This window comes from Peromyscus eremicus, chromosome 3, assembly GCF_949786415.1.
Source record: "Peromyscus eremicus chromosome 3, PerEre_H2_v1, whole genome shotgun sequence".
NCBI lineage: Eukaryota > Metazoa > Chordata > Mammalia > Rodentia > Cricetidae > Peromyscus > Peromyscus eremicus.
This window is the reverse complement of record NC_081418.1, coordinates 114,054,899-114,069,101: the sequence shown is the minus strand read 5'-3', so window position 1 is coordinate 114,069,101 and position 14,203 is coordinate 114,054,899. Positions and strand designations below refer to the sequence as shown.

Below are 14,203 nucleotides of genomic sequence, written 5' to 3'. Positions count from 1 at the left end.
GCATGTCATTAATTCAGCAAATGTATTTAATAGGAAAGAGAATGTGGTGTATGTGTGTCTGCCCCAAAAAGAATAGGCATTATCCAGAGTGATGGGAAAATTCAGCAACCTGGGTTACCATCTAGGGTACTGATTCACTGCTAGGCTTAAAAAGCAAATGTCCAAAGCATATCACAGAATAAAACACATCAAGGTAGCAAGCCAAGTTGTGTTTCACAGAAGGGCATCCCACCCAAAGCAGAGGACAGTGAATTTGGAAAGGTGCAGAAGATGCTGAATTTAGAAAGGTACTGGGATACTACTGAATAGAGTCTCAGTAAGCAGGTGCCACCTGTAGTCACATAGTGTTATGAATCACTACTTCCTATCCAGATCTCAAAGCTCACAATGGAGCTGTGGGAAAAGTGGTAGTTTTACTGCCAGTTAAATGGCCTCTTCCCTTAAGTGCTTTTGAAAGTGGTATCAGTTGGAGGTATTAGAGTGGTGATGTGAGCCTCTTGACTTTGGTAGCGGAGAGTGACAGTTATGGGATGTTCTTTGCATTTTTGCCTCCTTTAGGTTCACCTGGACCACCAGAAAATGTGAAGGTAGATGAAATTACAGACACAACAGCCCAGCTCTCTTGGACAGAAGGTACAGACAGCCATAGCCCAGTTCTATCCTATGCTGTCCAGGCTAGGACACCTTTCTCTGTGGGCTGGCAAACTGTCACAACAGGTAAAGTTGATGGGAGAAGCAGAGGGAAGCTACAGAGAGAAATGCATAGCAATTGAGTGCTGGCACAGGCAAGCTCTTACCTTTTGAACTGTTCTTTGTAGTACCGGAAGTCATTGATGGCAAGACACGTACAGCTACTGTGGTGGAGTTAAACCCATGGGTGGAATATGAATTTCGAGTAGTAGCCAGTAACAAAATTGGAGGCGGAGAACCCAGTTTACCCTCAGAAAAAGTAAGGACTGAAGAGGCAGGTTAGTGCTTTTGTTTTCTGAGTAATGGGTTAATAGATTTACCTGGGTATATATTTCCATTAGCTTTGGTCTCCTGGACACCAAGAGATCTGTCTCAATAACCCATTGTTACAATGATATGACCTTTCTAATGGCAAACTTTGCCATATAGCATTTATCAAAAGAACCACATCAGTGATTCTGATGTAGTGTGACATTTCAAGTGTTCAGTCAGTCACAGACGATCATTAGTGTGTGTTGAGTGAATATGTTTTTGTCACTTAAGGTTATAATTACTATCTGACATAGTTCCCCGTTAGCAGGGGTAACATTGTTTTCATTTATAAGAAGAACTGACAAATTGGCCTGATAATACCACTGGGAGCTATTCTGCTGAGAAAACTCATTCTCACACCACACCAGCAAATGCATGTAGGCATTTGTACATTATGGAGTGTACATTATGGCTCCATAAGTGTTGGATTAAGAAAGCATCATTTTAAGAATTTATATGAGATAACTATTAGCGTGTATAACAAAGCTACTTTCATAATTTGAAAAGTATGCTTTCATTAAAACTCAAAGGTAGCAGGTAAACCTACCATTCCTTCAGAGAAGCACTCGTGAGGAGCTCAAGACTTTCCTTTCCAGTATCAATAATATTAATTAGAATGAGACATGAGATACAGCCAATGTATCACTTCAAGCACTAAGCCAAAGGAGTAGGGAATATGTTTGCACATTTTGAATAATGCCCTTTTCCTCAGGACAGTACACCTAATGTTTGGTCCAGGTATTGTGGGACACAGGTAGCATATATTCTGGCGTTCATCTTCATTTGTTCACAAAATGTGTGTTTAGGGTCCATCTGTTATACACCCAGCAAATACAGCAGAGCTCATTACAAAGGCACTCTAATGAACTTATGTTCTAGTTTTATCTTAGGATTTACAAACCAAAATGTTCTCAGTGTGAGTGAGAAAGCTGATATCTGTAGGAATTTTATCAAGAACATTTTCTAGCAGGACCCGATGGTTCCCGTCTGTGTCACTCTTACCAATGTGAGAATTCCTTCTCAGTCTGGAAGAGTCCATGCTAAATCGATTCCCTGTCAATCCTGGGAAATCACTTCTCCTCATTTTTCTGTTACCTTAGTGGTGAAGTAGCTTTCACTTGGGTTGTATTTTTTTCTTACTGTTTCAGAGACTTCTGAATCATTTATGATTTCATGTAAATAAAATAATTTGATAACTTTACCAAAATGTTTCACAAAGGCATGTAAGTTTGATGATCTTACTAATGAGATATATAAATATACACATGCATCTGTATAATGTTTTATAGTGTGTCAATGACAAAACTCTTAATGATATCTCAAATGAGTAAATGAGTCTCCTTTCAAATATTACTGTATAAAAGTAAGGTTTTGTCTCTGTGTCTCTGACCCACACAGCTCCAGAAGTGGCACCTTCTGAGGTCAGCGGAGGAGGTGGAAGCCGATCTGAACTAGTAATAACCTGGGATGTAAGTGTTTGGGCAACATCTTTCCCACTATGTTACTACTTTTCATTCAATTATCTCAACTTCCTGCATTGTACTGATATGGATAGTGGTGGTGGTGGTGGTGGTGGTGGTGGTGGTGGTGGTGGTGGTGGTCATGGTGGTGGTGGTGGTGGTGGTGGTGGTGGTGCTTTTGCTAGTGGTAGTAATGTATAGATACTGGTGGCACTGATGCTGGTATTGGTGCTGGTTTGGGTGACATCATTTCTGGTGGTATTAGTACCAGCAATAGTATTGCTAAGTGATGCTGATGGTGAAAAGACAAGCATTATTGCTAATTTTGGTGTTCTTGTGCTGGGAGTAGTACTAGTGTTTGCACAGGGAGGTAGTATGGAGCCACTGATGATGTCACTGATAGGGTTACTATTGCTGCTGTTGATGGCACTAATGGTGCTAGTGTTTGGGGTATTGTTGAGTCCGGTACTAGTAGCAGTACAAAGATGTGGTGCTGCCACTTGTGCTGGGCATGGTGCCGATGATTCTGGGTGTGCTGATCCTTCATAGAGTCTGTGCCAGTGATAGTGTTAGTTTTGACACTAGTGCTCCTGTTGATTTTAGTGATTCAGGTGATACTGGTGCTGATGTTGATAGTGATGGTAATGTTGGTGTCATTGGTGCTGGCAATGTCCATAGCACTCGTTGTAATGGTGGTAGCAGTGGTGATAGTGTGGATGGTGCTGATGGTGGCAGTAATAGTACTGCTGATGGTCTTAGTGGCAATGCAGATACATATGCAAAGTGTTAATGATGATGCTTCCAGTACCTCTGGCAGCAGAGCTGGTCACATTGATTCTGTCACTGGTAATACTGACAGCATTGATAGTTCTGTGCTGGTAGTGGTGCTAGTGGCAATGGTGCTGTAACAGCACTGGTGGTAGTGCTGGTGGTCATATAGTGCTGGAAATATCGTACTGAGAGTGGCAGTGCTCATGAAATTAGTGGTTCCACTAATGGTGGTGGTGTAGTAATGCTGCTGCTGCTCATCCAAATGGTGCTATTTCCGGAAGTAGTACTCTTGGTGGTGATACTGGTATTGATTCTTGTGGTACACATCTTGGTGATGGTACCTGTGGAACTAGTGGTGCCTCTAGTGGCCTAAGTCGCAGTGCTTCTGGTGTTGGTTCTATTGATGGTATAAATGGTAGTCGGCCTGGTGCTGATACTATCAATGTTGGAGGAGCTATGGATGATGCTTATGATGGGATTGGTAATGGTGCTCACACTGTTGCTGGCGGCACTATTTTTGGTGATATTGGTAGTACTGGTATAACTAGTATTGTTGCCTGTAGTAATAGTGGTTCTGCTGGAACTGTCAGTACTGATTCTGGTGGATTTGGTGGTGTTGGTGCTGTCAAGAGTAGTGCTGGTGCTGGTGTCTCTGTAGAGCTAGCAGCATTGGTGATAGTAGAAGGTCTAGGAATATGGATGTGGATCATGCGGGGTGCTCTTACCAGTGCTTTTAAGAATAGATGCTGCTGATTCTTAGAATTTCCAGCACTGATAGCAGTGTTGGTGCTGATGTTGGTGGAACTCCCTCAGGGAGTTGTGCTGCTAATTTTGGTGTTGTTGATTCTGAATGTAGCGATGCTTATAACTCAGATAGTCCTGGAGTTGGTCCATGGTGCTATAGCTAGTCGTGGTGGTGCTGGTCGTAGTGGCATTGATGCCTGTGGTACTGCTCTTCCCCCAGCTGCATTCTGTGCCAATCACTTTTCCTCTCATTTGCACTTACTATTTTCATTCCATACTTACAATGTGGTATCAATGAAAATAACAAGGCAAGGAGACCATAAACAGTTTGATCAAAATCACTTGGTTCTTAAATGCAGAACTGAGAATCAGGCACTAACAGTTGACTCTTGTTCACTCGTAATTTTCTATGCAGCCCTGTGTGTCCCGTCGATATCACACAGACCATCGTGTGCTTGGGTGTCTAGCTTCTTTCTGGCCATTCTCTTAGCCTTAGCTTCATGTCACAATTGGGAAATACTATAACAATGAATTTAACATTTAAAAGACACTAGAACTAAATTCTCTGTGTAAATTTGCAGATAGTGATTAACAAGTAAAATGCCATTTTCCTGTGGTGGATATAAGCAGAATCTTTTACATAAGCACATGTAGCTTTGAATTAGTGTGTTGGATTCACTTCCTCTTTCTCTCTAGTGTTTTTGTTCTGAGTCATAATATCCAGGTATGACCTTTTCTGTAAAATTAGCATTTAGGGATTTGATCATTTTTATTTGTCTTAAAAAGACAGGTGTTCTTGAATGAAAGTTTATGTTATTAGTAACTCAGACTTGGACCATGTGATATTCTGATATCTAAATAATCAAAGAAAATGCAACTTCACTATCTAGATACCTGTGAATGAGTGACATGACTTTGAATGACTGTCTAAAAGCAGCTCACCTGACTGCTCATGGGTGCTTTTCTCATTTTCAAAATATATCTGCTTAATTCCATATAGATCATCGTTTAATGACTTTCAATTCCACAAATGATTTCTCTATCGTTTTTGCCTGGACCTTATAAGTTAGGATGACTTAATATGTCTTTTCTTTGTAGCCAGTCCCTGAAGAACTACAGAATGGTGAAGGTTTTGGGTACGTGGTTGCTTTCCGCCCACTTGGGGTTACCACCTGGATCCAGACAGTGGTGACATCCCCAGATAACCCAAGATACATCTTTAGGAATGAAAGCATTGTGCCTTTTTCACCATATGAAGTTAAAGTGGGTGTTTACAATAACAAAGGTGAAGGGCCCTTTAGCCCAGTGACAACAGTATTCTCTGCAGAGGAAGGTATGGAAAATACAAAGGCTTTAGTTTCAATCTAATCAATGCATTGCTTTAAAAAAATGTCTTGAAAGTTCTTTGTGACTTCAGAGATGTATTTTTTTTTTCAAAAGAGCAGTCACCAGAGCTGTTGTTAGATTACTGGTGCAGATAATAATGATCAACTGTACCTGACTATGACTGTTAAGACTCACTGAATAGTTACAGAGCATAATGATCAATTACAACTGTTCATGAGGCACTCCTATCCTGAATTTCATATTGTGAGCCATGGAATACTGTCATCTCCTAAAGTTCATTTTTCTTCTTGGTGTAAAAATTAAGCAATCCTTCAAACTACCCTGACCCAGAGCTGTAAACAGTATTTCCTATGGCCTCAGCAAAGGACAGAAGCATGATGGATAATGAGAACCAGGAGTTTGACATTTAAGAGATGTAGAGTGTCTATCTTTGAAGGATGACCTGTTGTAGACACTTGCATACTTCACCAAGAACCTGCTCAGTCATTCTGACTTCCTTGTACACCTCCTCAAGAAATCAAAATATAATATTTTCTTTCAAGTCCTCTTGAGAAAATGATAATGAAATGAGGAGAATCAAGCAAAATTGCCATCTGAGATATTGACAACTGAATGCTAACCCTGTAATCACGTTCTATCCCATACCATGTTATATGGAGCACTCAACATCTGCCAGGCATTGCCATTTTGAATTTTCAAATAAAGGTTGAAACATAGATTCAATTATTAGTCTCCATTTAGACATGAGAAAATGGGAGATTGATGAAAGATGTGAACTAATTTGCTAAAATATATTTAGTAAACGGAAAAACCAATTTCACTCAGGGAACTTTGGCCTTAACCATTCTGAACTTATGAACAATGATAGCATATTGTTTCCCATCTCAGACTGGGTAATAAATTATGAAACATGGTTCAAAGTTGGTGATTACAATGGTAATAAATATTGTCAGCTTTATTAAGACTCCCACCTCTAGTCTTATATTTTCATTTTTCCATTAATGAGGAAGAATAAAAATTGTTGTAAAAATCTTTTCTAAAGACTGATCCTACTGTTTATAGCCAGACCCACTTTCCAGAAACTATCAGACTTATAAGGGCAGACCAGGGCTTAGACAGTGATGAACCAAGGAATCTTTAGATACTGCCTACCCATGCACCTAAGACCTGAGTGTTGTTAGTAGAATAAAGAGACATCCAGAGTTTTCTGCCTATTATTGTATTGCTCACTTCCCCTGTGTTGTTACTGTTCTTGACCCACTTGCACTGACATATATACTAGAAATATATTACTTTGACTCAGTGAGTCAAATTAAAATCTGCTCAGTAAACCTCATAAAAAACCCCAATCTGAGGGTCTCAGAAAATGTTCTGATGCTCTTAGACTGTCAGTGCTAAATTTATTGGTTCTAAGTACTGCTGGTGTCTCTGCCCCAACCCTGAGTCTTTAGATAGAAAAACCACTGTGCCCATCCTTAAACTCTGATTCTATTTCAACCTCATGTAGTCAGGGCCTAGGATCAGAACCATTTAATGCAGAAATGGATGTTGAAGAGGAGAAATGTCCACTGAGAACCAGTATGCTGAGAAAAGCAAAACTCTGTGAACCCCATAAAACCCAGGAATAAGTGTTACAAAGAGGATTTCCTGGTGATAAAATGGACATGTCTCCTTTGATAGAATCTGCAGTCTATCGCATTTAAATCTCTGTTCCCTAGAAACTGCACTCACTCAGTACTTATGAGCCAATGACATTGACTTGACCTTGGTCTTTGCTTGACATGATGTCAGTAGCATTTGCAGGTAAACAGCTGGTGTGGGATGAAGGAGAGGGAAACAAAGACAGGATGGAAAGAACAAAAGGATGGATTGAAAAAAGGAAGACACTGAGAAATAAGTCCAAAGAGTGAAATATAGGTTGCTATGGCAATTAGGCAATGAAAACCTAGTAACTATGAAGTCACCTTTTCCTAAGCAGAAGAGTAGGATCTATATTTTCACGATATGGTCAATGATTTCAAATACTTTTACAGAATATTACAAGCTCTTCAACTGATCAATGTTTATATTATTATTATTTAAAGATTTCAGCCAAGTTTGATGGTACATTCGTATAATTGCAGTCCCCTAGAACCAAGGTAGGATGATTTTTGTGAGTTCTAGGCCTGCCTAGACCACATGAAAAGTGCGAAACCAGCTAGGACTACATGCCAATACCCTGTCTCAAAAACTTAAATTGAAAATTTTTAAATTTAGAATTTCAGATGATTTGTCAACTTAATGCCCAACATTATCACTGTATTCCAATTTCTGTTTCTGAACAGAGCCTACAGTAGCCCCATCCCACATCTCTGCCCATAGCCTGTCTTCCTCAGAAATTGAAGTTTCATGGAACACAATTCCCTGGAAGTTGAGCAATGGACATTTACTTGGCTATGAGGTAATTGCTTTAGAATTAATGTGTGTTTGCATGTTGCTACAATGTTTTATTTTAAATTCTTCTTAACATCAGCATTTTAGACAAATACTGTCTTCAGCTGAAATTTTCTTACTGGCAGGCACATTGCTCCATCTGAGTATTTTAACTCAGCCAGGTAGACAGAAATAACCATTTAGGTGGAGAAGGCTCATACAATAAATATGGAAGGAAGTTGTGGAATCTAAATCTTCTATGTGGCTTCTCTAAAATAACAAGAATGAGATTGAACTATAGTACCGAGTGTATATAATTGTTATGTCACCAGGAAAACACATTCCCCAGGTTTTTGGCCTATTCTCTTGGTGTTCTTGTTACATTGTGAGATTCTCTTCTAGTCTCTAGTACACTTAGCAGCTTGTAACATAACTCTCACTTGCAGTGATCTCTGTATTTGGTGAAATAAGAAAAATATTTAAAGAGAGGATATCATAAGACCGAATAAAATGAAAGTCAAAATAAGTCAGCAAGACAACAAATCAGTTTGAGTGGAAAAGGACATGCCATTTTGATAGGGTCCACAAGGGTAGGAAAGCTTAGCCAGGAAATTAAAGGAAAAGTAAATAAACGTGTAAGAAGTCTAACATTTCCCACTGAGCATGAATAGTGTAGACATCGCTAAAGGGGATCTGCTGGAGAAGGGTGACTTCAGAATGGCATAGTAGAGCCATTTTACACATGGTGCTGAATGATAAAATGATCCAATGTTTAATAAAAAGCAGTAGAACTAAGAACTAGAAAAATGAAAAAAACAATATTAAGGTTTATTTAACAACATTGTTAGAATGATAGTTATGATTTCTACTTTACCCACATCTGTCTTCTTAGGAACCTCCCTGTCTTAGGGTTTCTTTTACTGTGATAAAATTTCATATCCCAAAGCAACTTGTGGAGGAAAGGGTTTATTTCACCTTACAACTCTTGGGCCACACTCCATCACTGATGGAAGTCAGGACAGGAATCAGGAAGCAGGAACTGAAGCAGAAGCCATGGAAGAATGCCACTTACCAGCTTGCTTCTCATTGCTTGCTTAGCTCGCTTTTTAGTATAGTTCATTACTACCTGCAGAAGAGATGACTTCTCCCACAGTGTTCTTGGCCCTTCCATATCAATCATTATTAAAGAAAATGACCTACAGACTTGCCTAAGGCAATCTGATAGAGACAATTTCTCAATTGAAGTTCCTCTTCTCTAACAACTGTAACTTGTGTTAAGTTGACAACAAAACAAAACAAAACAAAACAAAAAGGCAGCACACTACTTCTATGGGCAACCAGGTGATTTGGCCAGGCTTACATGGGCATGTTAGCTCCACACAGCCTTTTCCCCTTCTGCTTTTGAGTCCAAGCACAGGCGTTAGTCCCAGGGTGGTCACTTGATCATAGGCAACTGGTCTATAAAAAGTCCATCACAAGCAGTAGGGTTCTTATTTGACATGTTTAAGTAAGAAGGGTAGACATTATAGCCATCGAGGTGCTGTGTCAGATTCACAGCTTACTTCTATTTTGTAAGCTAACACTCCAGGCATACCGGGCAATGCTGGTAAGATGAGAGGGAGCAGATATACTCCTGTGTTGCCCTGGATGATAAAGCAAGCAAGAGCTTATAGGACTTCAGAAAGAACAAATAGAAGAGCCATTTGATAGCTACCTGAATCTCAAGTAGCCTTGAGATTTGTTGCCACTTTGCCCTTCTTCTCATTAAAGTCTCTTTGTATTTGAACAGCTCTGAGTGTCTCCATTCCTTGTAACCAAACAAGGCTTGACTTAAATAAATATTAACCAGTGAATTAGAGAAAGGACAGGCACCAGAGCAGTGATGCTAAAGATATAGGCTAGGGGCCAGTTCCTCAGAATTACCTGGGGTTATCAGTAAACATGAGCTCTGTAAATTCTCCTTAAAACCACTGGATGAAATCATGGAGGTAATGTACACGTTTTAGTAAGTATTAGAAAGGTGACAGCTTTTATGATTAAATATAAGAAGAACAGGTTTTGATAGAAAAAGACCAAATCAGAAACAAGAGACACTCACTCATTTAAGGAAAGGGAGGTGGAGGGTGAAGAGTGTGAAACACCATAAAAATACAGCAGGGACATGATCAGCCTCTGAAATGAGGCCAGAGTAGAAAGTAGGAATCCAGGCACCTGATTCTGTGAGGTGGGTGTAAGCAGTGGGCCATGATAAGGCAGCAGCAGCAGCTCCCAAAGGCTAGAGCACTGACTGTGACAATGACAATAAAGCTCTGTTGGCTGCAAGCAGGAGCAGGGCCGCAAAGCAATGAAGAGAAAGCCAGTCCCTGCTGTGTGAGCAGTTTCATAAGCTGCATGCTTTCAGGAAGCTGGACAAGGCAACATGTGGAAGGTATTTGTCATAACATATGGCCCATGAAAATAAAAAGCCAGCTGGAAAGAATGTCTAAAGAGACTATTTAAGATGTTTATTTGCCAATTTTATTCCAGTAAATAGTCTCAAGCAGACACTGAGTCCTAAGCTTTCTTGCTTAAAGAGAGCTTGAGGAAACTCGGGAAGAGTTGAGTCACCTGGCCTGATACCTGATACCTACCTGATGCCTTCTAGCATTCTTTCCATAGGGTAAGAAATGTTAGTAGATGGTTCTGTGTGTCTTGGAGGGTTCTGAGAAAGATAATATGGAAAATTTTGGGTCTTGGTGGGAAACATTTTTGAAACTTCCTAGCAGTGCCCAGCCAGATTCTTGGCAAGACCACAGAAAGGAGCAGATGTGCTCTGGCATGCAGCAGTGATTTCCCATTCACCTAGAATAGCCCCACACTGGTACACCTAAAGGGCTAAAATCAAATGTCATAAAAAGTTAAATAATTAAAAAGAAAGACAGAAAATTCAGGAAATAAAATAAGTCTACTGTGCATCAAATGTGTCACCCCAGAGCTGTTGTTCCTGTTACTGGTAGGGCAGGGGGCAAGGGACTGCAAGAACAGTGATAATGCAACTTTCTATATAAACTTTTGGGTTGGGGAGTGTTTGCATTTTTCCTGTTTGTGCAAAAAATAACAAACAGGATGTTCAAATGTAGCACATACAGTGTGTGCAAAAGAAGCCATGACTGAAAAGGTACTCTACAAGTGTGTGATATGCACAAAGAAAAAGAAAATGAACTAAGAGACTCATGAACTGGTGGGGAAAATGTTAAGAATTCATTTATGTAATTTTAGCCTGATAAAAATATACCTTTTCTTAGTTTCAGCAATTATTTCAAAACTAACCTGGAAGGATAAATGACTTAGCAAAGTAATTAATTATCAGTCATGTGGCTGAGTTTGTGGGTTGCAGTTTCTCAAGTTTGTCTTTGAACTTGTTAATAGCTCCCGCCTCTCTCTCATCTCAGTGAGGGCTGATCACGGCCCATGTGGCAAGCTGAGCACATGTCGTCATTAGCATCAAGACTAATTTTCTTTCTGATTTGACCAAGCGTTAGTTGAGAAGCTCATTTCCCTGGGCTCCAATTTATTTCATCTGCTAAGCAGTTACACTTGGGCTCATGTCTTTCCTGGTGCCCTTTAGAATATGAACAAGAGAGGCAGACATGATAAAGAAGAGGCAGAAGCCTGTAGGGGTGTGGAGATTGGATACCTAAGGAAGAGAACACACAGTTCTTACATTGTGTATACTAATAATTTCCTCCTCCTCCTCCTCCTCCTCCTCCTCCTCCTCCTCCTCCTCCTCCTCCCTCTGCCTCTGCCTCTGCCTCTGCTACTACCACCTCTGCTTCTTCGAAAAAAGATACTTTGACAATATCATACACATATATAATACATGATAATTATTCTCATCTCCCACCCTCTTTTATCTCCCTCCCATCCCTATGAACCCCATCCTCCTCCCTACAAATCCCTTTTCTACATCATGTCTTCTTTCTTTTGTGAACTACTGAGTTTAACCAGGGCCGTCTGTGTGAGCATGGGTATGAACTATTCATTGTAGCCTGGTGAGCTAACAATGAGGACTATCCATCCCTCCAGGTATTAGTTAAGGGAGAGGTAAGGGACACATGTGCTCCTCCATCTATGACTGACTGTTGATGGCAAGCCTAGTCTTGTCACTTTTGTTAAGTCTGGCAGAGGAGTAAACACAAAAGAATCCCTCACTGAGACTCCTTGATGTCTTCATCCAGCCTCCTGTTCCAAACAGCTGTACAGAACGTATTTAGTCCCTAACATTTTCATTTGACTGAAGAAAAATATCAAATATTTGAGTACCTTCTCTGAGAGTATGGAAGCAAAGGCATATGCCTTTATGCTCATTCCTTGTTACTGAGTAAAGAATTCACATAGAAAAATGAACACAGGGGCCGGGCGGTGGTGGCGCACGCCTTTAATCCCAGCACTCGGGAGGCAGAGGCAGGCGGATCTCTGTGAGTTCGAGGCCAGCCTGGGCTACCAAGTGAGTCCCAGGAAAGGCGCAAAGCTACACAGAGAAACCCTGTCTCGAAAAACCAAAAAAAAAAAAAAAAAAAAAAAAAAGTTAGAAAAATGAACACAGGAAAATTGGACACAGACAATTGAGACATATTTGCATAAGGCGGTTCAGGCAAACTTTATTTAAGTGAGTAGGTGCAGATTTTAAGAGAGGGTAGAAGACGAGTTCTACAGTTGAGGCTGGTTGCAGTGACCCTTCACAGGGGTGGAGAGCAATGGGGACTCTTGTGCAGCCTTGGCTTTCAGCCATATAGCTGTGAGAACAACTTTTGCTTCCCAGGTGTACTGTGGTTTTACTAGACACCCCCTCCAAATGATGTCCAATGAGAAGACAGCAGGAAATGAGCCAGATTGATGTGTGTAGTTGTTCCACATGACTCTCTCAGGGCCAAGAACAGATTGACCATGAGGGAAAGATAAATGTGGACTTGTTTTCCTAAAATAGCTCAATGCATTTTTTCCATGCCTTCTGTTTATTTCAGTGTGTTCAATGTAACAGCTATGTTAAAAAATATTCCTCCTTTTGAAAATCGCTAAGCATGCACATAACCACTTTCATCTATTTAAAAGTATTCTTGATTTAATACCTGTTCTTTAGTGGCTAAGCAAAGGTACCATTTTTCAATGCAGCATCTTTATGTACTGCATTTCAGTTATACTTAAATTAAGTGAAATCTCTGCTACAGTGATAATAAAGAGTCCTCGCAGCAGGAGTATTACTTTTGGGTAACCAAATTACTTGCAGAAATAGAGATAACATTCTTAATCGTGACATTCTTCCAGTTTGTTTCTGTTTACTTATCCAGATTAAATTGTATTGACTGGCAAAATGGTTTTATGATTCAAAAGGAAAGCAAAACAAACTTGTATTATCTCATCAGTAAGTTAAAGCACTACGTTTCATAGATGCTCAGATAGTTGGAATTTAATACCCAGCCTGGTGAAGGAAGGAGGGAAGTATTCTTAAATGGTGTTGATCCAAGTCTTCTCAGAATTCAACCATGTTTTCTTCCAAGGTCCCAGGGGAATTCTGAAACTATTGATAATAAAGTTTATTTTATAAGTGATAGACTTAAGAGATTGCTAATAATAAAATAGACCACATATGACAGTATATTCCAATAACAGTTATTCTAATGTCATCTCTCTTTCTTAAGATACCTTTCTCTACAGAAGTTGCAAGAAGATTGTGGTCCACTGAGGATAACTGAAACTGTAGAGAATGAGACTGTGTTTAAGGAGGGGACTTAGACTGTGTTTAAGGAGGAGACTTGCTCAGCAATAGAGGTCTGAGAACAGTTAAGTCATGTCCTATGGTGTGAGACTGCCCTTAGCAATGAAGTAATGAATCACACATGCATACACACACACACACACACACACAGAGAGAGAGAGAGAGAGAGAGAGAGAGAGAGAGAGAGAGAGAGAGAGAGAGAGAGAGAGAGAGAGAGAGAGAGTTTCCACTCCACCAAACCAAGGGTGCAATGGCTCACTACCATTATAGAGACAAACTGGACCTAGCAGGTTTCTAGCTATGGAAAGTAGCTGAGAAGCACAGTTCACCCTTAATCACCTTCTCCTTTCATATGGTTTTCCATGTTATTTTTCCCACAGTAAACTCTGAGTGAATTTACAAGATGAAGGTGCCTATGCCCATCAAATTCTGTAAATTCTTATCCATGTGTCCTTTGAATGTTGTTTTTCCCTGATCCCTTTCTCAGGACTCTAGTTGAAACTACATAGCCCACCTTCCATGTCTCTTAGCTTCACTTTCAGAACTTTTGTTTGTTTGTTTGTTTCTCTGGGCCAGGTTTTGGACTAATGTAGAAATACTTCCACCATTCATCTTCAGCTACATTCTTATCAATGATTTTATTTTTTAAAAAATTTCTTTTCAGTTCTAAGAGTTTTGCCTGCTACTTTTCAAATTTAGCTGACTTTTTATC

The 14,203-nt window shown here is 40.0% G+C and overlaps 1 protein-coding gene across 1 annotated transcript in view; it reads left to right on the top strand.

Annotated features, from left to right (window-relative positions):
• Cntn3 (contactin 3) overlaps window positions 1-14,203 on the top strand; it is a 257,987-nt gene that overhangs the window by 221,621 nt on the left and 22,163 nt on the right. The window contains exons 14-18 of the mRNA XM_059257096.1: window positions 559-717; window positions 819-968; window positions 2,401-2,471; window positions 5,076-5,310; window positions 7,649-7,764. Of these exons, the coding sequence (XP_059113079.1) occupies window positions 559-717; window positions 819-968; window positions 2,401-2,471; window positions 5,076-5,310; window positions 7,649-7,764 (731 nt within the window). The remainder of the gene's footprint in view (window positions 1-558; window positions 718-818; window positions 969-2,400; window positions 2,472-5,075; window positions 5,311-7,648; window positions 7,765-14,203) is intronic.